This window comes from Castor canadensis, chromosome 3, assembly GCF_047511655.1.
Source record: "Castor canadensis chromosome 3, mCasCan1.hap1v2, whole genome shotgun sequence".
Classification (NCBI taxonomy): domain Eukaryota; kingdom Metazoa; phylum Chordata; class Mammalia; order Rodentia; family Castoridae; genus Castor; species Castor canadensis.
Window position 1 is genome coordinate 86,900,528 of NC_133388.1, and position 25,293 is coordinate 86,925,820.

Sequence of the window (25,293 nt, forward strand, 5' to 3'; positions counted from 1 at the left end):
GGAGGCAGAGATCAGGAGGTTGTCGTTCGAAGCCAGCCCGGGCAAACAGTTTAAGAGAGCCTATCTCTATAAGGCCCTGAGTTCAAACCCCAGACCCATTAAAAAAAAAAAAAAAGATTGTACATTGATTAGGTATTGGCTGAAGTTGTTGGTAATAGATAACCAGGTCTCTAGTTTGGGTAAAGTGGATGATGCTGCTGATTACTTATATAAGGAGTGCAGGAGGAGGAGTAGGATTTAGAGAAATTGATGGAATCATTTTGGATATGTTGAGTTCGATGTGCCTGGTGATGTCTAGATGGTGGTTGGATATTCATATCTTTCTGGAGTCATGATAGTTGGCTGGTAATATACTTTTGGGACTCATCATATACTAACTGTTTCAGTTAGTACTGAAACTATGAAAGTAAGTGTGAAGACCTTGGGACAGGTTGTTAGAAAGGAAGGACAAAGGAGTGTAGACCAGAATTCTAAGAACTCCAACATTTGAGGGATAGATATGCTGCCAAAAGGTGAAGAAGGAACCCCTGTGGGGGGCAGGGAGAATTGGGAGATAGTGGGTGGAAGAGAGTGATCTGAGAAGGAATGAATACAGCAGTGTCTCATCTGCTAAGAGATCAAGCTGGATAAGAATTGAGTATAGTTTGATTGGATTTATCAACAGGGTGGTTGCTGGTGACTTTCCATGTGGGCTTTCTCCTAAGGCAATGAAATTTCAAGGCAGTGAGGGTAAATTGGATTTAGAAGTATCATTTGTTTTTCTAGCAAAATTCATTAGTGTCTACTATGTGCCTATTTCTGTGCTAGACCCGGGGGCCATAAGAATGGTGGATATATAATCTCTGTCCTTACACAGATCACGGTGGGCGGGAGAGATAAGTATGTAAACCATTCTAATGCAGTATGATAAGCTATGGGGAAGAGGAGCACAGAGGAAGGGCAGTGTGCCCCAGGTGGTATGTTTACACTCAAAAGTAGCCTTTCTAAAAGAACTGTTAAGCAAGATAAGGAGTGGAATGGCATTTGGAATTGACAGATTCCAATCAGGAGATCAAGGAAAGGTTTGGGATGGAGGAAAAAGAGGGAAGGGACATCAGATTCCATTGTGGAGACTAGGGAGTGGCAGGAATAGAGATATGCTTTCTAGAAGATTGACTCTGGGGGCTGAGAGAGTAACAATGTGATAAGGCACTTGCCTAACCCTGCAAAAAAGGAAAGAACCAAAATTGACTATGAAAGCAAGCAGAGTTGGTGTTAGTGGGAGAGACCAGGTTGAAGGATTTTACAGGGAAGGGTTAAGCTTGCCTTAGGTTAGTTTGGGGCTTTTCATCTAGAAAAGTTGGGGTGAGATAAGACCTTCTCTGTGGATGGAATGGTTGGGTGCCCTAAGTTGGCATTTATCTTCCTTGAACAGTGTAGGGGATCCTCTCATCTCTTTGGGGGAGCAGTAGCATATGGTAGTTAAGAGTGTAGAATCCCAGACAGGCAGGACTGGGTTTAATACTAGGTTACATGTATTATCCTCAGTTTCCACCTTCTTTAGAATGGGCTTCTTACTTCATAGAGGCATGATCTACATCTCTACCATATTTTCATCTTTTTCTGTTCAGATAGAGATAATTTCAAGAGTGCAAACATTCTGCTTTTTGTTGTCCATTGGCAGGCATTTTCTCCCTGTAGAAGTGTTGAATTAGTCTAGAATTGCTAATGGACCTTGAAATCATTTGCTGATTATTGCTTATATAAGTTTTTTGCACGAGTGGGTGACTTCACTTGCTGCTGATTTCACTGTCAGGATAATCATGTCAATCAGGAATACTTTCCCCCTTCCCTCAACCCAGCATTGGCCTCTGTACCTGCAGACCAGGTAACAGTGGTCCTGGTGCCCACCATACCCTCTTTACTCCCCCAGACTGGGTGGGTTTCTTGTTGGGGACTTTCATAGCATCCAGTTCTTGTCGTTGTCCAGGTTCATTTTTCCATGAAGGCTGGGGTCTAGGTCTTAATCTCAGAGACTGCACAGGGTGTGAAACATAGAGGATACCCAGTGGGTGCCTGTTAAATGAACAAATTAATGAATGAGTGGTGAGTCAATTCTGAGTTTTGAAGGAACCTCCCTGTGCTGTCCAGTGCAAGGTGCTAGAAATGGTGGCTTTTCCCTACCAGAGGGGTGTGCCCCTCCTGAGGCTGGTTACTCTGGCTTCTCAGAGCTCTTTGTGGATTGCTCCAACTCCCTTCAGGAGTAGGCTCCATCACCACAGGAATAGATGATCCCATGCTGAGTCTCACGACTAGGGAGATATGTGCTGGTGGTGTGGTGACATGGATGTAGGCTTTGACCCAATGACCTTAGTTTTCTCAGTTGTAAGATAAGATTATAAAACCTATTCTGTGCTGGGTTAGAGGATACACACACACGCACACACATACATATATATATACATGCAAATAATATTCTTTGATCAAATTCACCCTGTCACATCCTTTTTCTTTCTGAAAACTTTCTGTCTAAGCAGTTTTAATTTTACAATAGCTCAGAGATCAGAAAGGAAGGCTGAAATTTTCCTTCTTGTTTTGCAAGAGGGGTAGAACTTTTCTTATGTTAGAAGCAGGATGGATATACAGAAAGTCCAACTTTGCCTGGCTCTCTGTTCTTCAGAACCAAGGTGTTTAGCCCACTGTTACCTTAGCTGGGCATTTCTATTCTTGCCTTGCCTACTTTGCCCATACTGTGACTGGTTATTTTTATTTATTTATTTTTGTAAGCAGGACATTTTACCTCTGAGTCTTCAGATTGCTTCTTGTACCCATCAGCCGGCAGTCAAGGCTCCCTGTGAATAGAGGGCACTGTTGTTTAGGGAGCAGGGAAAGAGTCTTTGCGTCCCTAGTGAATTGTATGTATTAGTAGGCTCTTTAATAAATGTTGGCTGAATAAATACACAGATATGGTTCCAGATTCAGCTTGACTGAGAAGGGACATTTCATGCTTTTGACTCTTAGAATGGTGGTGGAGGGCTGAGGGTTGCTGTGGAAACTGGGCAGAAAGTGCATCTGAGTCTGCTAGAGCAGACTTGTTAAGGACTTCAGAATTCCGTGTCTGTCTGAGCACTTTGGTCACGTGTCCTCATGCAACTTTTCCTGGCGGGAATGACTGACTTATGACTAATGAAGTGGAACAGCTAGCCGCAGGGCCTCTAACTGGCTTCTGCCCTTTGAACCTTCTACTTGAAAGTTAGGTGCTCCCCTTGGAAGGGTCTTCCCAAGGGCCATCTTGGAGTCACGTCGGAGGTGAGGTCATGCACCATAATCACCTTAATAAATAGGGTAGCACTGGAGCCTTGAGTTCTTTCTAGCATGGGGTCATAGTGAACGTGGGATAAGCTTTAACACAGTCCAGTGCTCAGGGGCCAACAGAGCAATGGAGGTGGAGCCTAGGCATCAGAATGTCATTAAAGCTCCCCCAGGTGATTCTGAAGCATGGTAACAATTGAAAACTGCTCTTCCCACTTCCCATGACACAAAACCCCATCAGTTCTCCTCAGCAGCAAGTTTTTCTGTTTCTTCAATTCTCATTTTCCAAGCCGGTTCCCATTCTTCTCCCAGTATCTCAGGTGCATTCAGTCAGGGAGTGGGGTGATGAGTGTTCTGGGGGGTCTTGTTTTTAAGCTGCTTAGGTGATGCCAATGTACAGTCAGGGTTAGGACCTACAGTCACCAGATCCTTCCCCAACCTCCTCTATGCTTTCCCCCTGAGCTGCTTCTGATGACCAAGAGAAAGAAAACAGAGGAAAGAAGAGACCAAGAGTGAGCTTCCCAAGACCCTGAAATACTGGGAGAAGAATGGGAACTGGCTTGGAAAATGAGAATTGAAGAAACAGAAGAACTTGCTGCTGAGGAGAACTGACGGGGTTTTGTGTCATGGGAAGTGGGAAGAGCAGTTTTCAATTGTTACCATGCTTCAGAATCACCTGGGGGAGCTTTAATGACATTCTGATGCCTAGGCTCCACCTCCATTGCTCTGTTGGACCCTGAGCACTGGACTGTGTTAAAACTTATCCAGTGACGCCAGTGTGCAGCCAGGATGGAAGAGCTCTGAGTTAAGTAAAGGGTATAGGTTTGTTCTTATCAAATTGTTCCGTATGTGATCATCTCATTGGGTGATTACTCAGATAAGGTGCCCAAAGGAGGCAGCTCATTAGACCCTGTCTTAGAACCCTATCTCAGACTTCCTGAATCAGAACTTTTGGGGAGCCTCGGTGCTGCAAGTGATGCTGATGTCCACTCAGAACCTGAACTGAACCACAAGCTGAGTGAAAAATAAGGATCTGATTCACAAGGAACTAGCTGGCTTTGAGAAGGGAGCTAGCATGAGAGCCTCCTAGTGAAAACTGTCTGCTTGCTCCCTTGGAGAGGTCAGAGCCACAGGGACTGAAGTGCTGACTGAGTTCCAGGAAGGACCGTGGGAGGGGTCTGATCCAGTGAGCCATAGGATTTGTGCTTGGTGTGTCTTCTTACCAGAGGCTGTCAGCCATGATGCTTGAGTAAATTAAATGGTTCTATAACTGAACAGAAAATTAGTTTGAGGGCCATCTGCTATCAATAAGAACAGCACCTAAGAGGGGTGGAAGAAATAATACAGCGATGAATCAAGGGGCAAAAGAAAAGAGGCCTCAAGGTATAGATAGTATTCCAGACCAGCATTAGAAAAAAACCAATGGGATACAGCAGAGAACAGGAGGAAGAAGAAACTTGGGTTATCTGGGCTTAGGCAACAGGTCGGAGGCTTTTCAGAGAGATTTCATCTGGACCTTTTGAGAAAACAGCAGTGGTAGATTCTTCTGGAGACCTGAGCATACCAGATAAAGGGCTTGGCCGCTGTCTGAACAGTGTGCCTCTCAAGTGTACACAGACCCAGCCTACTGTAGAGATGTACAGTTTTTCTCAACAACATGTAACCAAGAGCTTGTTCATGCCAATTAAGCCTATGGATTGTTGTGAGATGAATGATGTCACTTGTCAGAAGACATCTGAGATATGTCAGTTGATGCTGAAGTTCAAGATAGCAAACAGCAAATTGAATCTCAGGTGGAACTTTTTTTTTTTTGTGGTACTGGGTTTTGAATTTAGGGCCTATACCTTGAGCTACTCCACCAGTCCATTTTTTGTGATGGGTTTTTTTGAGGTAGGGTTTTGCAAACTGTTTACCTGGGCTGGCTTTGAACCATGATCCTCCTGATCTCTGTCTCCTAACTAGCTAGGATTACAGGCATGAGCCACCAGCAGCTAGCATCGGGTGGAATTTTTGTCTGTCTGTTGAAGGCTGTGTATGTTAAAGAGTAAAGAATGAAGAACAAAGCCGGGCACTGGTGGCTCACGCCTGTAATCCTAGATACTCAGGAGGCAGAGATCAGGAGGACTGCAGTTCGAAGCCAGCCCAGGCAAATAGTTTGTGAGAACCTAGCTTGAAAAACCCTTCACAAAATTAGAGCTTGCACTGCAAGAAACCAGCCAACCAATCATAAGGCTTTAAACCGAAAGTTTAGAGGCAAGGAGAAAAATTCCAAGAAAAAAGGAAAAATCTGAGTATTTTAGAGGTTATCTATCAGGTGTTACAAGCAAGAAGAGTGATGGTAGCGCTGTTGGTCATAATGCTTTAGACATATATCTACAAACATTGCAATAGGGTTGGCAAACATATTGGACCTTTTACTGAAAGGAGACAATTTCATAGCTATCAGTGATACTTGATTAGAATGATACTTTGTTCAAAAAGTGATGGATTTGCTAGGAGAGCTGGGATGTAGTATATCCAAGAGATACGGACTTGTCTGAGATCTCCTATAATAAGGGATGTCTTCCCATTCTGCCAAGGTCACATTTGGATTCTTTTGATTGCAGTATGAGGGAAATTTCAGTACACCAAGATACTGAGACCTAGTAAAGGATTTTACTTCTCCTGTCTTTATTTCCCAACAAATATACTACTTCCGGTTCTCTGCCTACAGGTAGATTTCTTAAACCTAAACAGGAGAAATCTTTCCTCTGTCACTACAGAGATGTGGCGCATATCTTAAAAGGAGCACAAAGATTCCAGCCTGTGATAATCCTATCTGCTCACCTTGGGGAGAATTATTACATGGTGCTGTTGGAGGGCCCCTCTGTTCCATTTAGGACATTTTCCTCAAGTCTCTCATTCTAATAGTGCATGAAAATAAATCTCCATCCAGAGAGAGGAAATGTGGTGAGGGGAACAGGATGGCACAACAGGAGTAAGAAACAGAAGCGATGCCATTGTGGGCATATTGTGCTATCATCAGATCAAAAGAAGAAAGAAATGCTCTGCCTTCCTAATAAAGATCAGATTTGTACAAAAGGAAAAATACAATAATGACAGAAGCCTCAACTCCTTTAGCATCTTTGCTAAAATTGGTTTCATTCAGTTAGAAGTGGTACCTTTATAGATTTGAAAAAGCTTGTTATGGGAAAGTTCAAACATATCCAAAAGTAGAGGAATTACTGAAATGAACTTCTGGGGTTCAAACACCAATGTGAGTAATTGCCATCACTGCCCTCCCAGAAGAAATGCTGGGTTTCCTTTAAGGTTTATTCTAAATTTTAGGCATAAATTTTATTTTAAATTTTCCTCGAATTTTTTTCTTTTATTTATATGTGCATGTAATATTTGGGTCATTTCTCACCCCTTCCCCCCGCCCCCTCCCTTTCCCTCCACCTTCTCTCTCTCCCACCCACACCCTGGCTACCAGGCAGAAACTATTTTGCCCTTATCTCTAATTTTGTTGAAGAGAGAGTATAAGCAATAATAGGAAGGAACAAGGGTTTTTGCTAGTTGAGATAAGGAGAGCTATACAGGGAGTTGACTTGCATTGCTTTCCTGTGCATGTGTGTTACCTTCTAGGTTAATTTTTCTCGAACTAACCTTTTCTCTAGTTCCTGGTCCCCTTCTCCTATTGGCCTCTGTCGCTTTAAAGTATCTGCTTTAGTTTCTCTGCATTGAGGGCAACAAGTGCTATCTAGTTTTTTAGGTGTCTTACCTATCCTCACCCCTCCCTTGTATGCTCTCGTTTATCATGTGATCAAAGTCCAATCCCCTTGTTGTGTTTGCCCTTGATCTAATGTCCACATATGAGGGAGAACATATGATTTTTGGTCTTTTGGGCCAGGCTAACCTTACTCAGAATGATGTTCTCCAATTCCATCCATTTACCAGTGAATGATAACATTTTGTTCTTCTTCATGGCTGCATAAAATTCCATTGTGTATAGATACCACATTTTCTTAATCCATTCGTCAGTAGTGGGCATCTTGGCTGTTTCCATAACTTGGTTATTGTGAATAGTGCTGCAATAAACATGGGTGTGCAGGTGCCTCTGGAGTAACCTGTGTCACAGTCTTTTGGGTATATCCCCAAGAGTGGTATTGCTGGATCAAATGGTAGATCAATGTCTAGCTTTTTAAGAAGCCTCCAAATTTTTTTCCAGAGTGGTTGTACTAGTTTACATTCCCACCAACAATGTAAGAGGGTTCCCCCACCCCCACCCCCATTCTCGCCTGTTGTGGTGTTGCTAATAATGGCTATTCTAACAGGGGTGAGGTAGAATCTTAGTGTGGTTTTAATTTGCATTTCCTTTATGGGCCTCCCTATTTTAAGGTCAGGTGACTAGCAGCCTTAATTCTGCCTGCAGCCTTCATTCTCTCTTGCCCTGAAATACGATGTGGTTCACAGGTTCTAGGGACTAGGGGTGGGCATTTGTTTTATTTTGCCTACCACAAGTAATAACCTAGTTTCCTGAAAAAAGTGGTTTCTGAACACTTTTTTTTTTTTTTTTTTTGGTAGCACTTGGGTTTTAACTCAGGACCTCATGCTTGCTAGGCAGGTGCTCTACCACTTGAGCCCCTCTGCTAGTCTGAACACTCTAGACTGAAAAGTTGGGACTGATTCTTACCTTACCAGGTTGTTGGCTAAGCCTGATTAGTAAAGCATGAGCAGAAGGAAGGGAGATCACCCGCAGCCTGCGTGAGTACACTGAGAACGGGCCGTGCTAAGCTAACCTCATTCTGCGGTTCCATTTTCATTTTTTTCAAGTGTAATAAGAACTGATGCGCAAGTCACATGTGTATGGCTGAGTGAATTTTCTCAAAGTAAGCACACGTGTGTCACCAGCATCCACATCAAGAAATTGGTATTAGGAGCTGGGTATGGCGGTGCATGCCTGTAATCCTCACACTCTGCAGGCTAAGGCAGGAGAATTGAGAGTTTAAGACTAGGCTGGACTACAGAGTGAGACCCTCTCTTAAAAAAAAAAAAATTTGCAGGTATCCATAAGTTTGAGGTGGGAAGAGAGTTGTAGTTAATGAGCTTGGATCGAGACTACACAGTCTAGACAATGTCTGGAGTTTTTTTGTGTGGGGTCTCACATTTCCAGGGAGACCCTGACAGGGTGAAGAAAATGCAGTGGCGAATTCTGGGATGGTGAGTGGTCTGGAAGCTATATTTGCTACAGAAGAATTGTAGAAATAGTTTTCATCTTAAAGGAGGCAAGATTCAAGGCAGACAGAATATTAACTTTTAATGATCATAAGAGCTGTTGTGTGGAAGAGGGTTTACTTGATTTTGTGCAGCTCCAAGAGGAGTCCAGGACTACTGGGTAGAAGTTTGGGCTCAGTGGAAGGAAGAGCTATAGATCTCCTTAAAAAGATGGAATGAGTTGTTTAATAAAGTACTGTGGTTTTATAGTCCCTGTGAATCTGAAGCAAAAAACGGATTGAACATCAGTCTAAATTTTGTGTGTTTCATTGTTGTGTATTTAATGTGAATGGTGCCGGGAGGATTGTGGCTTTAATGTTTTTTTCAGGGACTGTTTGGTTTGAGTCTCTAAACTAAACCTGGGCCACGATCCAGACTGGGCCTGCAAGCATTGGACCCTTCTGGATCATCCTGGTCTGGTAATTTCTGGGCCTCCTACTCCAGGGTACCCTGTGTAGGCTGGGTTTGAGGATCCATTCAGGAGTATCTCTTTACAGGACGTGATAGGAGTCACATCTTCGTCTTTGCAGCTTCTTCCCCCTTGGGGTTAAAGCAAGAATGGAGCTAAACGTGGGTCAAAGGTTAGAGTTCATTTTAGGCCCAGCGTTGGGTGGGGATTGAATTGCCCCTACAGGTAGAATGGTGGGGCATGTCTGTTTTTGAGGTTAACTTGCAGTGGTCTCCACATTCTGCTAACCCCACAATCCCCTCCTGTCCCTGACTGAAGCAGGAGGTTGGGCTACACTTTAAGAGTGAAGCACTTGGCTGAGCTCTGGGGACTCTGGTCAGCTGTATCCAGTGCGGGTGGGGACAAAGCCTAGTCAGCACTGCTGCTTGCTGTACCCATTTCCTGCTTCCAGGACCAGGAGGCCCTGGAGGAAGCAGGGCTCTGGGGAAGGTCAGGGCTAGCTCTCTTCAAGCAGTTCCTCTGCTCCCTGGTTTCTTTCTGTAGGGTGCAGTTTTGTAGGGTGCAAACTGCACCTGAGAGCACAGGGCAAGATGGTGGGTTTGTGGCTGGGAAGTAAAGTGTGGAGTGTGTGTGTGTGTGGGAGGAACTGGAGGTAAGAGAAGGGATGCAGTTGGATGGATATGGAAGTAGAGAAGCAGTAGGGATTAAAATACAAACAGTCCATGCATTCTTATTCGGGAATTGCAGTCGTAAGGGTGGTGACTTGGTTGGTTGTCACTACTTTTCTTTCCCACATCGTTGGACAGAGCTGAGAAGAGAGGCTTGTGGCACACAGCTCAGACTTGGACTGTGCACTAGAACTGTTACCCCGCAGGCCATGCAGATTCTATATTGGAGCAGTGCACTGGTGCACATGTCAGCCTCAGTCGGTCGTGGCGTTTGCTGTGGCAAACTTGGCTTGTGTTATCATAAGTCAGGTGAGGAGTGGAGGTTGCAGGATGGGGAGAAGGGGTGTGAGGGCTGGTGCATCATGGTTGGTGGAGGTCCAGGCAGTAAGGGGTGGATGACCTGCTGGGGAAGATCAACAGATCTGACAGTTTGGTTGAGGGCAAGATCCAGGCACTTTGGTCCTGTTGTGGGATCCCTGTGGTGGAGACAGTGTACTGGTGTCTTTAATTATTAACTCAGCTCTGGGCGGCCTGGAGCAATGGCTGCATTTTTGCCCAGCCTTGTGATAAGGTTTGGCTGTTTATTGTCATGTTCATTAGGCAGAAAGGCAAGTGTTTAAATAGGACAGTTCTCTGGAAGAGCAGAAAAGCAGTGGGTGGGGCAGAGGAAGGGTAGGAGAAGATGCGACAGCTGTTCCTAGAGCCCGGTATTTCTTGCTTTTGACCTCTGGGGCAGAATGTATGAGACCAGGAAGCAAGGACACAAGGACTGGGGACACAGATGGCCATATACTCTCAGGAGAGCTCAGAGACGGAGTAGCTTTTGACTGTTGGTGATCTGAAGCTGGCAGGGTGATGCTAACCTTGCCCTTGGAGCCCTTGAAAGAAGGGCTTTCCGGTTAAACACTTTGTTGTTGGTGGTGGTATGGATTTGACCTCAAAGCCTCCCGATTGCTAGGCAAGTGCTCTACCACTTAAGCCATGCCCTCTCCCTTTTGCTTTTAGTTATTTTTCAGATAGGCTCTTGTGTTCTTGTCTCAGCCCCCATCCTACCTATGCCTTCAGTGTGGCTGGGACTACAGGAGCGCACTACCACACCTGGCTTGTTGTTTGATGGGGGTCTTGTTAACTTTTTCCTGGGCTACCCTTGGGCTGCAGTCCTCCCTATCTCCACCTGTGAGTAGCTGAGATTCTAGTCATGAAACACTGTGCCTGAACCAGTTAAGTGCTCATTAGTGTTCTAGTTGCTGAGCTGGGAAGGAGGGAGCCATGAAGTGATTCACTGTGCCACCAGGAGGCAGATGTGTATGTGACTGTCTCGATGCCTAGAAGGCTTGCAAGGGGTCCAGGGAACATTCTGATGAACTTCAGAATTGTTTCTTTCGACTTGTTTTCCCCCTGCCAAATCCTGGGGCTCATAGCATGATTATTAAATTTTGGCACTAGGGCTTGAACCCAGGGCCTCATGCATGGTAAGCATGTGATCTTCCCAGAGCTACATTGTAGCCCCGTCTCTGAAACTTTTTTTTTTTTTTTGTGGTAGTGAGGTTTAAACTCGGCCTGATATTTACTAGGCAGGCACTTTTATCACTTGAGCCACACCCCCAGCTTTTTTTTTTTCTTTAATTATTTTTCAGATAGGGTCTCATGTTTTTGCCCAGGGTTGACCTCTTACTGTGATTCTCTTGCTATGCCTCTTGCATAGCTGGGATGGCAGATGTGTACCCATCATGCCCAGCTTATTTGTTGAGATGGAGTCTTGCTAACTTTTTGTCTTAGTAGCCTCCGAACTGTGATCCTCCAGGTCTGTGCCTCCTGAGTAGCTGGGATTACAGGTGTGCCCCTTACTGAGATTTTGATGAAAGATATGAACTCTTTAGTTAGAAAAATGCGTATAAACATATAGACATAACACTTTGCAAGGGAACTTGAGGCCTTGTCAAGAACTCTGGCTCGAAGGACGAGCTATGTGCCTCAATGGAGCTCTTCCAGGTGGAGGGAGGTAGAAGGATGTGAGGGTGTTCACGTTACTTCTGCATTGTCCAGTCAGGAAAAATGCCCCGCTCTTATTCTTTAGGAATTGCTCTTAGCAGCAAGAAACCTTCCAAGCACAAACCAAGCAGCTGAGCTGGCAGGCAGTAGGGAGGAAGTCTGGCCTCCATCCCATTCCTTGGCCACATGTCCTGACCTGTAGCCCAGACATTGGGTAAATCACAACAGGACTCCTCAAGGCTAACAGTACTACTGTGGAGTCAGCGTTCCGGGTCCTAGAGCCTGTGTGGAGGAAAAGAGATGATTTTAAAGAGCCACAAGCCAGAGCACATTACTAATCCCCTACAGTGACCAGTTCCTCCCGCTGCTATAATTGGGAATTTGGGTGCATTTTTTTCAGTACTGGACATTGAACTCAGGAGTTTGTGCTTGCTAGGCAGGTGCTCTACCACTTTAACCATGCCTCCAGCCCATGCATTGGTTATTTTTGAGATAGGGTCTTGCCCTATTTGTGTTTCCCTGTGTAGCTGGGATGATAGGCAAGCATCCAGCCAGCCATTGGTTGAGATCGGGTCTTGCAAACTATTTGCCCGGGCTGGCCTTGAACCTTGATCTTTGCCTCCCAAGTATCTAGGGTTAACAGGGTTGAGCCTCTGCACCCATTGTGGGTGCACTTTTTTTTGTAAGCAAATTACATCACTTTGTTTTGTGTCTCCTACATAATGTGCTGGAGTGGCAGAATGTGGTGATGTTGTGCACAGAAAATACCCTTTGAATGAGAATGGTGAAGATATTCTGGGGTAGGGCTTTTCTAGGCAGATCAGGGCAGAAACCATATAGACTTTGAAGGGACCATCTTGATGGATGGTACTGGAAAAATTGCTTGGGAGTCAAAGGCCTTCTGGGTGGGAAGGGTCAGTCACGAATCAGTATTATTTTTCTTTCAGGTCTCTTAACTTTCATTAACTGTGCCTATGTGAAGTGGGGAACCATGGTACAAGATATCTTCACCTATGCCAAAGTATTGGCGTTGATCGCGGTCATCATTGCAGGCATTGTTAGGCTTGGCCAGGGTAAGAAGTAATAGCGACGACGAACGTGTTGAGCGCCTTCTGTGGGCTACGCTCCTAAGTATGCTTCGTGCATTATCCCATGTAGGTCTCCCAGTAATCTTATTTGATAGGTACTGTTATTATTCCCTTTTTACAGGTGAGGAAACAGGCTGCAGGATTAAGTATTTTACTCAAGTTCCTAGTGTAGGGAAGCTGAAACTTGTACCCAGGCACACTGACCACCAGGCCTGTCCTTTGACATGTTGCCTCCCAGAGGAGGCTGACAGCCATGTTCTAGGAGTTGACTTTTACAGATTGCTGACTGTAGTATTATTGCTCTGACCTGCCTGCCCTAGGACGTGGGTAAGGCCAGCGATGAACTCCATGTACTCACTCCTCTCTAGTCTCCAGATGTGAGGCCTGTCCCACAGCTACTCCACTGGCCTGGGCATGCTGAGCCCTGCCCTTCTGCTACCCCAAGTCAGCCCTGTCTAGCGTCAGATGGGGGCAGGAATCAGGCAGCTTACAGAGTGGGACAGAACACCACTCCTGTTCTCTAGTCCTGCTCTGAGGTGGTTTCTTATCTTGGAAAGCCATAAGTTCTTCCTGTCAAGATCCCATCCACGCCATTCCCATCTCTGTAGATGACCCATCACCTGCTTTATGACCACATTCTTCCACTTCTTTTTTTTTTTTTTTTTTTGGTGGGACTGGGGTTTGAACTCAGTGCTTTGTGCTTGCAGAGCAAGTGCTCTACTGCTTGAGCCACACTTCTGGTCCTCTTCCACTTCTTTATTGGATCATCTCAAAGTTGGGGGAGTGGGCCACTAACAGAATCCACTGTTCTTGGGTTCTAGGAGTCACAACTAACTTTGAGAATTCCTTTGAGGGTTCATCATTTGCAATGGGTGACATTGCCCTGTCACTGTACTCAGCTCTGTTCTCCTACTCTGGCTGGGACACCCTCAACTATGTCACTGAAGAGATCAAGAATCCTGAGAGGTAGGTACCTCACGGCCAACTTCTCATAACAGTGATTCACTGCTATGGAATAAATCATTTTTTGAGCTCCTGTTATGTGCCAGACAGCATGCTGTGCTGCCTATGAGATTAATTTCATTAGCCTTGTTTTTTTTTAAATTTTATCATTTTCACATTTACTCACATGTGTACACATTGTTTGCTCCCCCTCCCCTTCCCCATTAGCCCTGTTTTAATAGATAGCAAGCCTAAGGCCCAGAGATTTAACTGTTCACAGTCTCCTGAGTTAAAATATAAACTTTATTGGATAGGCTTTGTAAGTTCTTTTAAAAGGCTTTTTTCATTTATTCATTCACTTCTGCATTAACTGAAGCAGGCTGTACTATGTGCTTGTGTATTCTTTTAAAATAGATTTTCCTTGTAAGGTGTGATGGCTATGCTGCTCAGGAGGCTGAGGCAGGAGGATTGCTGAACTCAAGGAATTTGTAACTAGCCTGGACAACATAGTGAGACCCTCTCTCAAAGCAAAACAATATCTATCCTATCCCTTTATAGTTAAATTTTTATTAGCTTATATTAGTTATACAAGGGGGTTTCATTTTGGCATTTACATATGTGCTTACAATTTTTTTTTGCAGTACTGGGGTTTGAGCTCAAGGCCTACACCTTGAGCCACTCCACCAGTCCATTTTTGTGATGAGTTTTTTTGAGAAAAGGTCTTGCAAACTTTGCCTGGGCTGGCTTCGAACCATGATCCTCCTGATCTCTGCCTCCTGAGTAGCCAGGACTATAGGCATGAGCCACCAGCGTGTGGCTACAATGTGTCTTAATTAGATTTGCCACCTCCATCATTCTGTCTTACTCCCCCCTTTCTTAAAACAATTTCCATAGTTTAGTTTAGGTCATAGACTTCTAGGAACTTTCCTACATGTCCCTTCTGGTTCCTTGTTTCTCTTAATTCATATTGACAGTGTGGTATCCTTTTAGTCTTTTGATAATTATCATCTCACCAGTGTTACTTTAAATTGCCTTATAGTCTTGTAAAGTCATGGGCTGGGAGTCATGGGGCCTGATTTCTTGGATGACCTTGAGAGAGGTGCCCTGTTTTCATTGCCCACTACTTTATCTGAAATATATGGTGTTGAATTATACGATCTTAAGTCTTTCCTGGCTCTAAAATATTATGATTCTGGGAATTATATCATTTGCTAGGAAGGAGACTTTCTGCAAATTTTCAACAAAGGAATAAGAATCTCGTACCAATAAACTCCTTTTGGCTCTGAGAAGCAAAGCACTCTGGGTACACAGCTAGTGTTAGAACCATGGGAGTGGGGATGTAAGCAGCAGATTGAGGTCTGGATGGTACTTCCACCTACTGGACAGGAGTGGAATGACTCAGGAGGATCTGTCCCTCTGATTATTTTGCCAGGCTTGATGAATGTCCAGGATGTTTATAAAGATCATGGCTTTTTTGGGGTGGGGGGGACCTTGGGAAGTCTTTGTGGCTTCCTCTTGGCCACTAGTTAGGATGACACTTGATGTTCTTAAACTGATGGAAGGGGTAGGTGGACTTATCTCCCAGGTTGCTTATTCACACACACACAGTGCTCTTCCTACTGAAGGCTTGTCTTATTCTCTGAAGATGTTAAGATTTCACAATTTGCCCCCATAATTTTTCTTATATTTCTCAGCCATAAGACAAAATTTCCAATGTGTTTCTCTTGGAGAGGAATCCTAACGCTGAGAGGGACCTTTGTTGTAAAACCAAAACCACTCCCATCTGTTATCATACTTTAACATCATAGTTTTTAGTCAACCCTCTTTTTTTCTTTTCACAGCTCTTTCTATTCATGGGATGTTCCTTTCTCTTTATGCTTGTTGGTTCTTAAAAGCTCAGAGCTTCAGACAATATCCTATGCAATGTCAAAGGCAAAGGAACTGGGGAGATGTAGCAGGGGTCTCCATCCTTAGAAAGCATGGTGTGGCAGGGAGAGTGTATGTAAGGATCAGAGAGAGGTAGGGATGCACCTGTGAAACTAATGTGTCCCTTTTTCTGTTTGGCTTAGGAATCTGCCCCTCTCCATTGGTATTTCCATGCCCATTGTCACCATCATCTACATCTTGACCAATGTGGCCTATTACAGCGTGCTAGATATGAAGGACATCTTGGCCAGTGATGCTGTAGCTGTGGTAAAGCATTTTCACTAGAGGAGGCTGAGTGGTGTCATGGGCTTCTGGGTAGGTCCTGACTCTTTCCAGTTCTGGAAAGGGAGCAGACAGCCTTGAGAGGAGCACATTTAGAATACAGGACTTGCCAGAAGGTGCTGTTACCCCATTATGAAAGAAGAGCTGGATTGTTGGTAGGGGGAATCTGGGGGTATACTTATTCATACCCTCAATCCCCTTTAGGTTCTGCTAATTACTTCTTCCTTTTTCTTAGACTTTTGCAGACCAGATTTTTGGAATATTCAACTGGACAATTCCACTGGCAGTTGCACTGTCTTGCTTTGGTGGCCTCAATGCCTCCATTGTGGCTGCTTCTAGGTAGGTGTGGCATCTTTTGCTAGCAGGGTGGATATTATGAAGAGAGATGGCAAAGTGGAATTTACAGGACCCAGACTTTAATCACCTGTGTTCCCCAATTTCCTCCTACTTGTTCCCATCAGAGCCTCTAGTTTCCACTAATCTCAATACTGTACCTCCAGAGGGAGGGCAGTGTGGCAGGGGAACCAGGCTGCTCCCATGCCCCACAATTTTCTCAGCCTCTCATATCTTACCTAAACAGGCTTTTCTTTGTGGGCTCAAGAGAAGGCCATCTCCCTGATGCCATCTGCATGATTCACGTGGAACGTTTCACGCCAGTGCCTTCTCTGCTCTTCAATGTGAGTGATGTCACAATCTGAAAGCCAGATTGTGGGAGAAACGCTAAGTAGGTGTGGATGTTCTAGCTTCCTGAAAACCATAAAGGGGATTCGGACAGGGAAACAAAACAAAACAAAACTATTGCTGGAGTGATGGGACACCTACCATGGGCAAGTCACTGTGCCATGTGCTACGGTGTTCCTAAGAGAGAACTTAAATTTCCAAGGAGTGGGTATGAAGTACACGGAATACATTGTGATGATTAATTGCTGTGACACTGACTGATGTCTTTAAAAAGAAAAAATGATTACTTCTATGGGGGGGCAAAGGGTGATTTAAGACATTTTTAACCGGGCAAAAGCCCGGTTTGAACTCCGGGCTTTTGCGCTTACAAAAGCATGTGCTTTGCTGCTTGAGCCACACCTCCAGAGCCAGAGGGTATTATGCAAGATTTTTTTTTTTTTAGCTGCTTGCTCAGTAAGTTTATTGTCTTTATCTGAAAAAATCTTCATAGAAAGTTGTTTGGTTTAGCTCTCTATGCAAGACTTTTGAGGGACAGTTTTGAATTGTTAGAGGACTGACTCTGAAGAATGGATGAAAATCCAGTTGAGAGGCTATGAACTCTAATAGAGGGAATGAAGGACTGAAACAGGGTGCTAGAGGGGTGGGAACAGAAGAGGGCAGGCAAGGACACTGATGGGATGGATTTGTGAAAAGTAACAAGGGCACTGAGAGGCGCTGGCCTGGGCTTGTGCTCACAGGGTATGATGGCACTGATCTACTTGTGTGTGGAGGACATCTTCCAGCTTATTAACTACTACAGCTTCAGCTACTGGTTCTTTGTGGGCCTTTCTATCGTGGGTCAGCTTTATCTGCGCTGGAAGGAGCCCGATCGACCTCGTCCCCTTAAGGTAACTTTACCTCCATCTAACCTCTGCTCCACCCGAACAGCTAGAGCTGCTGCTAGAGAGGATCATGTAAGAGTTTATTCAGAAACCTTTGCCTGGGCTGGCTATGGTGGTACATACCTGTAATCCCAGTGAGTCTGAGGGAAGCCTGTGCTGCATGGCAAGACCCTGTCTCAAAAAGAACAGGTACGGGGGATGTAGCTTAGTGGTAGAATCCTTGCTTAGCATGAACAAAGCCCTGGGTTCCATCCCCAACACTACAGAAACAAGAAAAATCTTTGCCTGGGACTTCGTGGTATTTGTGATGAAGCTCAGTGCTGATGCTGGGCAAGTGCTGTACCAGTGAGCTACACCTTCAGCTCTTAGGCAGTCTGCTCTTTATGGGAAGTGGGGTTATTTTGGCTGTTAAGAATCCTGAGCTGACTCCCAGTTGTGTTTTCTCTGTGCCTTTAGCTCAGCCTTTTCTTCCCCATTGTCTTCTGCCTCTGTACCCTCTTCCTGGTGGCTGTTCCACTGTACAGTGATACCATCAACTCCCTCATCGGCATTGGCATTGCCCTCTCAGGCTTGCCCTTTTACTTCCTCATCATCAGAGTGCCAGAACACAGACGACCTCTTTGCCTTCGAAGAATTGTGGGTAAGTCTTGGGTCCTCAAATCAGTTTAGCTAAACCTAAGAGCCTGGTGTTTGCTTTTTCTGCATATCTAGGCTCCCAAGTCACCTTTGCCATGGCCCCTTCCTGTTATTAACCCTGTCACTTAACTGCATCACAGCTTTCAGTGCCACTTAAACTCAGCCCAGCTGACTTCTTCCTGGTTGCAACTGAAACTTCTCTTTTACAGCATCCACCACACAGTACCTCCAGATCCTATGTATGTCAGTTGCTGCAGAAATGGATTTGGAAGATGGAGAGATACCCAAACAGCAAGATCCCAAGTCTAACTAAACATCACATAGAATCCTGAAATGTGGAAAGTGGGGACTTGTCTCGTTGGCTGGAGTCAAGGAAGTTGAAAAGGAGAGTGTACTTCTTTGGAGGCACTTGTCCAGAAGCCTGTGTAGGCAGCTTCAACCTTTGAACTTACTTTTTAGAGATGAGAAGTTAATTTATTTGTTTTGCTATGTATTGTTTCAGCCTTTGTAAAAGGGACGATAAAGCAGACTTGGTGGGGAGCATGTCACATTTGGGATTGGTTGTTCCAGCAGCACCTCTGGATGTGCCTGCCCCACTCGTTTCCTTTACAAGGGCTAACAATGCTCCAAACCTGTCTCCTTTAGAGACATGAAACTGTCACAGGTGTTAGACAACAATAAAAGGGCTATAATGTTTCTAAGGTTTGAGTGGCTTACTGGACAGCTCTCACTAGCCTAAAAACGAAGACTAAAAGCATTGTTTTCCTCTCAAGTCAGTTGCTGAAAAGCTGGTAAAACCAAGCTCTACATAGACAGGAGAACACCTATGCTACTGTACTAAAATGTTCATTCTTCATTATCTTCTATTACTAAGAATTTGAGCACACCTGCTTTTTGAAGGAAATTGTGCAGATAATCTTGGGTCAAGAAATGTTGATTACTGGGCTGGGGATGTAGCTTCATGGCAGAGTACATGCCTAGCATATGAAAGGTCTTGGGTTTGATCCCCAGCACCACAAGCAAAAAAAGTGATTGCTACATACCATTCAGAGCTCTATGATTACAATGAAAATGGTTTAAACGTAAGACACTTTCCAGCCAGGTGGTGGTGGCTTACCACGCGTGTAACCTTACTTACTCGAGAGGCAGAGATCAGAAAGATCATGATTTGAGGCCAGCCCAAGCAAATAGTTTGTGAGACCCTACACTGGAAATACCCAACACAAAAAGGGACTGGCAGACTGGCTCAAATGGTAGAGTGCCTGCCTAGCAAGTGTGAGGCCCTGAGTTCAAACTACAGAACCACCAAACAAAAAAAACCAATAACAAAACACTATCAGAGCATGGGCCAGCAAGAGGAACCATGACCCAATGTATTCATTTTTTCTGAAGCACACATCCCCTTTCCCTATTTAATAAGCACCAGGAAGCAGCATGTAGGACAGCTTTACTGACTCTGTGGACGGGAAGATCACTTGGCTCACCAGTGCGCTCTTTTGCACTCAAGAGTAAGTCTATAGTGGACTCCATTTTTTAAATTAACATCTCCTTGTCCCACCCTTTTTTACATCTGGGGTAAGGACGCAGCATCAAGTCTGTATTGAGGATGAGTCTTTGAAGAGAGTTTCTGCCAGAGTGAGCAGGGGACATAAGTCAGCCAAGCGTGTCACGCCAGGGTGGCGTTGTCTTTGGTTTGTTGCTACTGCTGCTGCTGCTGCTGTTGGAGGTGTTGGAAGGGTTACACTTTCCATGCTGTAGCAGAGGGTTATGGGTAAAGGTCTGCCGTAAGGGACCTGGGGGGAAGAGAAATCTCAATGAACAAAGGAGAAGATGAAACAAAAAGATAGAATTTAGCCTGAAAAGATATTTACCCCTGGCTGCTAGATCCAAGTGCTTTTGCATGCGTTGTTCACGTTCCCGGAGCTGATGTGCAATTTCAGCATTCTTCCAGCCTGTGTAAAAAGGAGTAAGACCATGAGTCCCGTTCACATTTTTAGACCCCCATCTCCTGGTCCTGCCTGTACCTTTTTTAAAGCTCTTTATGAAGCCGTCCCGTGGAGGTAATTTGTCAGGGTCATGCACAACACGCTGGGGGATTTTAAGTACAGTACGGACAGCTGGAATCCGGAGGCAGGCTACTTGGCCCAGGGAAAACACATTGGAGGAGAGCCAGTACATGAATACTGCCTGGGGTGGGGAGGGAGATAGAAAGACACTCAGAAGCTGTATCCTTGCTCAACTTGCAGGAGGCAGCCCCTAAGCTATTACCTACCGTGGGGAAGTGGATGGTTATGGGCAAGACTGCCAGGGGCATCACTCTGATAACATTTCTCATCCACTGAAGGTCAGAACTTTGCATACCTGTCTCAGCACCTAGCTGCCAAAAAGGGGAGAGGGGCAGAGGAAAAGAGGAGTGAGTGCATGTTAATAACCACCAACTCTATCATTCCAAGGAGTGAAGGATGACCATTCTGCACAACCACTGTACCCACTACTCCCAATTTACTGTGCAGGCCTGGTACTTGGCCAACCTGGGCTTACCTCAAGAACTCCCCACATTGTAGCAGTGACTACTAGTGGTAATATGTAGATGGGATCAGATACTGTGAGATCCTGAAACCACCAGAGGCCTCCTGTCTGCAGGCTGGGCACAGGAAGGTTTGCCATCTCTCGCAAAGCAATGAAGAAGGAGATGAAGATTGGGGCCTGTTACCCAGGATAAACAGTGTCAGCACTCTTTAACAGAGGGGACATTCTCGTTACCTCACTACTGAAAGCCATGTACATCACTTTTGGAGGTCTGGGGCACGGGAACAGGCCATTTGATGGGATAAAATAGTAAGGGAAATGTTTTTGCTTACCTGAGTCAGAGGTAGAATGAGAGGTCTAAAGAGTTTAACATCATGCTTTTTCTGATAAAGTGTCATCTCTGAGGAGGCCTTGTAAACTGTGATGTAAAGGGAAATTAATCATTAGGCTAATAGATAGTGAACATCCTTATCACTAGGCTCACGAAATTTTAACAGATCTTGGCCAATCCCTGGAAGCATTAGTCTCAAGAAACAGAACTTGCCCAACTGTAGCAACTCCTGGCTTAGTTTATTCCTCTCCCATGCTCACTCTGCAAACTGACTCACACTCAGTGTGGTCTCCTGCCAATTTGGCTTCTCTGATTCGAGTGGAAAACTTTTGGATCTCTGGCAAGTGGTTGTGGATCTTGGCTGCCTCTCGCTGGCCCTTCACAATGAGAGGAAAAACCAGGCAGCGGGCAAGGACTGTACCTGGAAAACACAAAGTAGGATTGGAGAGAAATTTAAAAGTTCTGCAGATCCAAGGTTGAAGGTTTTAGGTCTTCACTGAAATAAGTCTTATTCCAGCCTGTTCCACAATCTGGCAGTTCAAGGCTCAGTTCTCTGCTTTGGTATCACAAAAGCTTACCATTAATTTCTCTAAGCAGATGACCAAGATCCTGTTTTTTCTTAATTTTTTTTTCAACTCTAAATGTAGACACAATATACAAAATAAATCAAGCTGTCCTGGTGAAGGAAAAGTCTGGCTTTAAGACTTTATGCTAGACCCTTCACCTTGCTCAGAGGCAACTTTCTGTAAAGTTGGGAGCTCCTAGAATGAAGTTTGAAAGTCAATGGAAAATCCCTGGAGTAGAAAGTAATCTGGTAGCTTACTGTTTTAGTTCTTTCCTGTTCCTTACCCTTCGTACTTACTGGTCATCCCAACAAGTATTTAATTTATAGTACCTGTAGACATATAGTGGGTGTAGGATAAAAATAAACCAGGAAGCTAAGGATGGAACCCAGAATACTAGCACTGAAGGCACAGGTAGAATACAATGTAATGGAGAGGACAGCTGCAGTCAGACAAAATCAGGGAAGGTTTTTACAAAAGTCAAGGGGTAGGGTTCAAGTTCTAAAGTATCTAATGCAGAAAGGTCAAGTATAATAGGAAAAGTGGGTTAGCAAGGGTGTTAGTGGCAGTTTAGAGTGAGGTGATTTTAGTAAAAACCAGATTGCTGAATGTCAAAGTACAAACGGAAAGAATTAGGCCCACTGGATGCAGAACCCTCTTTTAAATAAAAGCTATGAAAGGAAGAAGAAAGGGAACCAATTATAAAGGGAAGGAATTTTTCCTTGAGTAACATATAGGTATGCTTCATATGTTGGTATGTTTGGGGTAGAGTGATAAGGAGAAGACATATGGTGGCACATGCTGTAATCCTAGCACCCATGAGGGTGAGGCAGGAGAACTGCATGTTTGAGGCCACTTTGGACTAAATAGTGTTTGTGATTCAAAACCAGCCTGGGTAAATAGTTCATGAGATCCTACCTAGAAAATACTCAGCACTAAAACAGTGGTGGCATAGTGGCTAAGTGGTAGAGCGCCTGCCTAGCAAGCATGAGGCCCTTAGTTCAAACCCCAGTGTGCCCCCCCCACCAACAAAAAAAACCACAAGACACTGAAGTCTCAGAAGAGATAATTAACGGAGCAAGGTGTAGGAAGAAATCAAAGTATAGTTTTAGCCCTTGTAAGAGTAGTGTGTATTTCTAATTTAAGTGCCTGGCCTAGATAACCAAGGCAGCTTCGTCACTGTTAGTGAGGCCCACTTACTTCAACTCTGCTCACATTCAAATACTCATACTTTTTAAAAGCTCGTTAGGAAATGTAAGTAGAATGCATGTAAATGTCATGAGTCTCTATCCCTCATTTAAATCATCTATTTCTCTGATCTTTACTTTTCTGCACCTATTTCCTCCATACATTCACAGAACTGCCATCTTTGTGGCTCTATCCCCTTTTCAAAAACTTTTTTTTTGATGTACTGGGCATTGAACCCAGGGCCTTGAGCATGCTAGGCAAGTGTTTCACCATTTGAGTGCTCTACCCCTAGCTCTTTTGTTTTGAGGTAGGGTCTCCCTGTCTTGAGCTTGTGATCCTACTGGTCTCTACCCCCTAATAGCTGGGATTACAAGCATGTACCACCATGCCCAGGTCTATCCTTATTTCTAAGTCTGCACTTCTTCCACCCTTGTCCAGGATATATTTTCCTTACATGTGGCAATGGCCCCCCACCAAGGTAGGCCCAAGTTAACATGCATAAATTCCAGTAAGTTCTGGATCAGTCCTACTGGGGTATATGACCCAAGCCCCAGTTCAGTGAAGCTCTGTTCTACAGCAGTTTGGACTGCTTCTGCAGTTTCTCCAGAAGCCACCTCAGGTATTGCTGTGGGTGAGGGAGTTGCAGGAACAACAGGAGTGGCCTGGACCTGTGTGAAAGAAAGCCATACAGTAAGTGGGACATCCAGAAAGTGAGGTCCCTTTATGAAAACCAGTACTGGGTTATATTTCTTTCTTTCCTTTCCTCCCTTCCACTCTCTCCCTTCCTACCTTTCAATTTTTTTTTTTTTTTTTTTTGTGGGACTGGGGTTGAACTCAGGCTTCACACTTGCAAAGCAGGCGCTCTACCATTTGAGCCACACCTCCAAATCCTGAATTATATTTTCTTGACTATTTTTTGTTCTCCCAGGTTGACCCATAGAATTTATGCCTAAAAAGGACATATTACTTTTGCCACTAAGCAGGAAGAGAAATTAATTAGAGTAAGATTTCATCACTTTTGCTGGGAAGTTGCTTCTCATATTACTATTCCTCAGATGTCCGCTATTTAAACATCGCTACTTTTTTTGGTGCCAATTATTGAAACTGTTACGCTTAACAATTTCTCTTTGTTTACTTTTCAAGATTTCTGGTGCTGGGCATTAAATCTGGGCCTTGTACATGCTAGGCAAGTGCACTACCACTGAGCTATTCCACAGAACACAATTTTTCTTTATCAACTCAGTTTTATTTATTTATTTTTTGTAGTACTGTGGTCTGAACTCAGGGCTTACACCTTGAGCCACTTCACCAGCCCTTTTTTTTTGCCCCAGCTGGCTTTGAACTCAGATACTCCTGATCTCTGCCTCTTAGTAGCTAGGATTACAGGAGTGAGCCACTGGTACCAGGCTCACATGAGTTTTTATGACTAAAACCCCTATTTGGTCTCCTCCTAAGAAACAGTTTCCATAAATTTTCCAATACACAAGTGGGAACCAACTCTCATCCCCATCATTGGCTTGCCACCACTCTGGCAACCAACGACAAACTTCGAATCATTTTCCCATTGAGTTGAAAATCCCTTCCGAGCAGAGATGCTAACATTTTGAGGAGCTGTGTGGCATGTTGAAAAGAACACTCTACTGCGTATTTTCCTACTAACAAAACAACAAAAAGAAACTAACCAATATGCAGAAACAGAAGGCCTCTTACCTGGGCTTCTGCAAAGGAGATAGCAGAAGTACTGAAGCAGCGGGGGCTGGAAGCCGGGAGCAGGACGTAGGGGTGTCGCCCGCAGCCTGGACCAGCTGGGACCAGGAGCTCGGCGGTCAGCGGTTTCCGGGGCCACTGTGAGGACCCTGCGACTCTGTGGAACTGACGGGAAGAAGGACGATGGAAAAGCATGGGGCCCTGCATTCACGATGCCGACTCTCCAAGAAGCTGGCAGCCTGCTGCCACTGGAGGCACAGCCAGCCACAGGCATGCAACTCGTGTCCAGCATCTTGGTCACCCATGGGGCCCAGAGGCCGAGGCCGAAGGACACTTGACAGAGGCAAAGGCAGTTCGCGGAAACGGACAACCAAGCGGGACTCAACCCTGGGGAGCCTGGTCATAACCCCCAGGTGTCCTCCCGCGACTCGAGGTCATGACATGCAGGTCCGGGTGAACAGGTCAGCGTCTGCTCATGCCCCCAGCTCAGGTTACAGGGACAAGGCAGCATCCCCCGCGCTCTGCCCCCGAGCAACCTTACCCGCTGCTGGGGCCGAAGCAGGCGCAGAAGCTCCCGGCGTCCACACATGAAGCCCATCGCCATTTTGCCCGGAAGAGAACCCGCCTTCGCGCGTGCGCACTCGGAGCGGCAGCCCCGCGGGAGGACGCCCTTTTGGAAATGGGCACGAAGCCAGACCCCTAGCCACAGGTCCGGTGGTCATGGAGAATCGGGCTCGGCGGCCATATTTGAAGTGGGCGAGAAGCCGCAAGGTTCTCAACAAGCTCGCGCGACAGTGTCTTCTGGAGATTGGAAGGAGGTTGAAGATTAAAATCACTGTAGTGACAGCCGAAACTTGGGGCACTTATCCCCCTTTCCTAAAATCGCCGTTGTCCTCCGACATCAGATGCCTTCAGACATCTTTGTG

The 25,293-nt window shown here is 45.1% G+C and overlaps 2 protein-coding genes across 13 annotated transcripts in view; one reads left to right on the plus strand and one right to left on the minus strand.

Moving 5' to 3' along the window:
* The window catches only part of Slc7a7 (solute carrier family 7 member 7), a 38,338-nt gene extending 19,593 nt beyond the window's left edge, over window positions 1-18,745 (plus strand). For all 12 annotated transcript variants that reach the window (XM_020162841.2, XM_020162840.2, XM_020162848.2 and 9 more), the window contains 8 exons: window positions 12,561-12,686; window positions 13,523-13,667; window positions 15,713-15,836; window positions 16,087-16,190; window positions 16,432-16,528; window positions 17,270-17,419; window positions 17,870-18,053; window positions 18,259-18,745. In XM_020162841.2, the coding sequence (XP_020018430.1) occupies window positions 12,561-12,686; window positions 13,523-13,667; window positions 15,713-15,836; window positions 16,087-16,190; window positions 16,432-16,528; window positions 17,270-17,419; window positions 17,870-18,053; window positions 18,259-18,362 (1,034 nt within the window). In that variant the 3' untranslated portion in view covers window positions 18,363-18,745. The remainder of the gene's footprint in view (window positions 1-12,560; window positions 12,687-13,522; window positions 13,668-15,712; window positions 15,837-16,086; window positions 16,191-16,431; window positions 16,529-17,269; window positions 17,420-17,869; window positions 18,054-18,258) is intronic.
* A 734-nt stretch (window positions 18,746-19,479) lies between these two features.
* On the minus strand, window positions 19,480-25,034 carry Oxa1l (OXA1L mitochondrial inner membrane insertase). The gene is made up of 10 exons (XM_020162849.2): window positions 24,909-25,034; window positions 24,371-24,532; window positions 23,115-23,328; window positions 21,187-21,330; window positions 20,911-20,996; window positions 20,591-20,755; window positions 20,322-20,426; window positions 20,074-20,236; window positions 19,921-20,001; window positions 19,480-19,842 (listed from the first exon to the last, which is right to left on the minus strand). The coding sequence occupies exons 1-10, from the start codon at window positions 24,969-24,971 to the stop codon at window positions 19,703-19,705; spliced, it is 1,323 nt and encodes a 440-aa protein (XP_020018438.1). The 5' UTR covers window positions 24,972-25,034; the 3' UTR covers window positions 19,480-19,702.
* Between the last annotated feature and the right edge of the window lie 259 nt (window positions 25,035-25,293).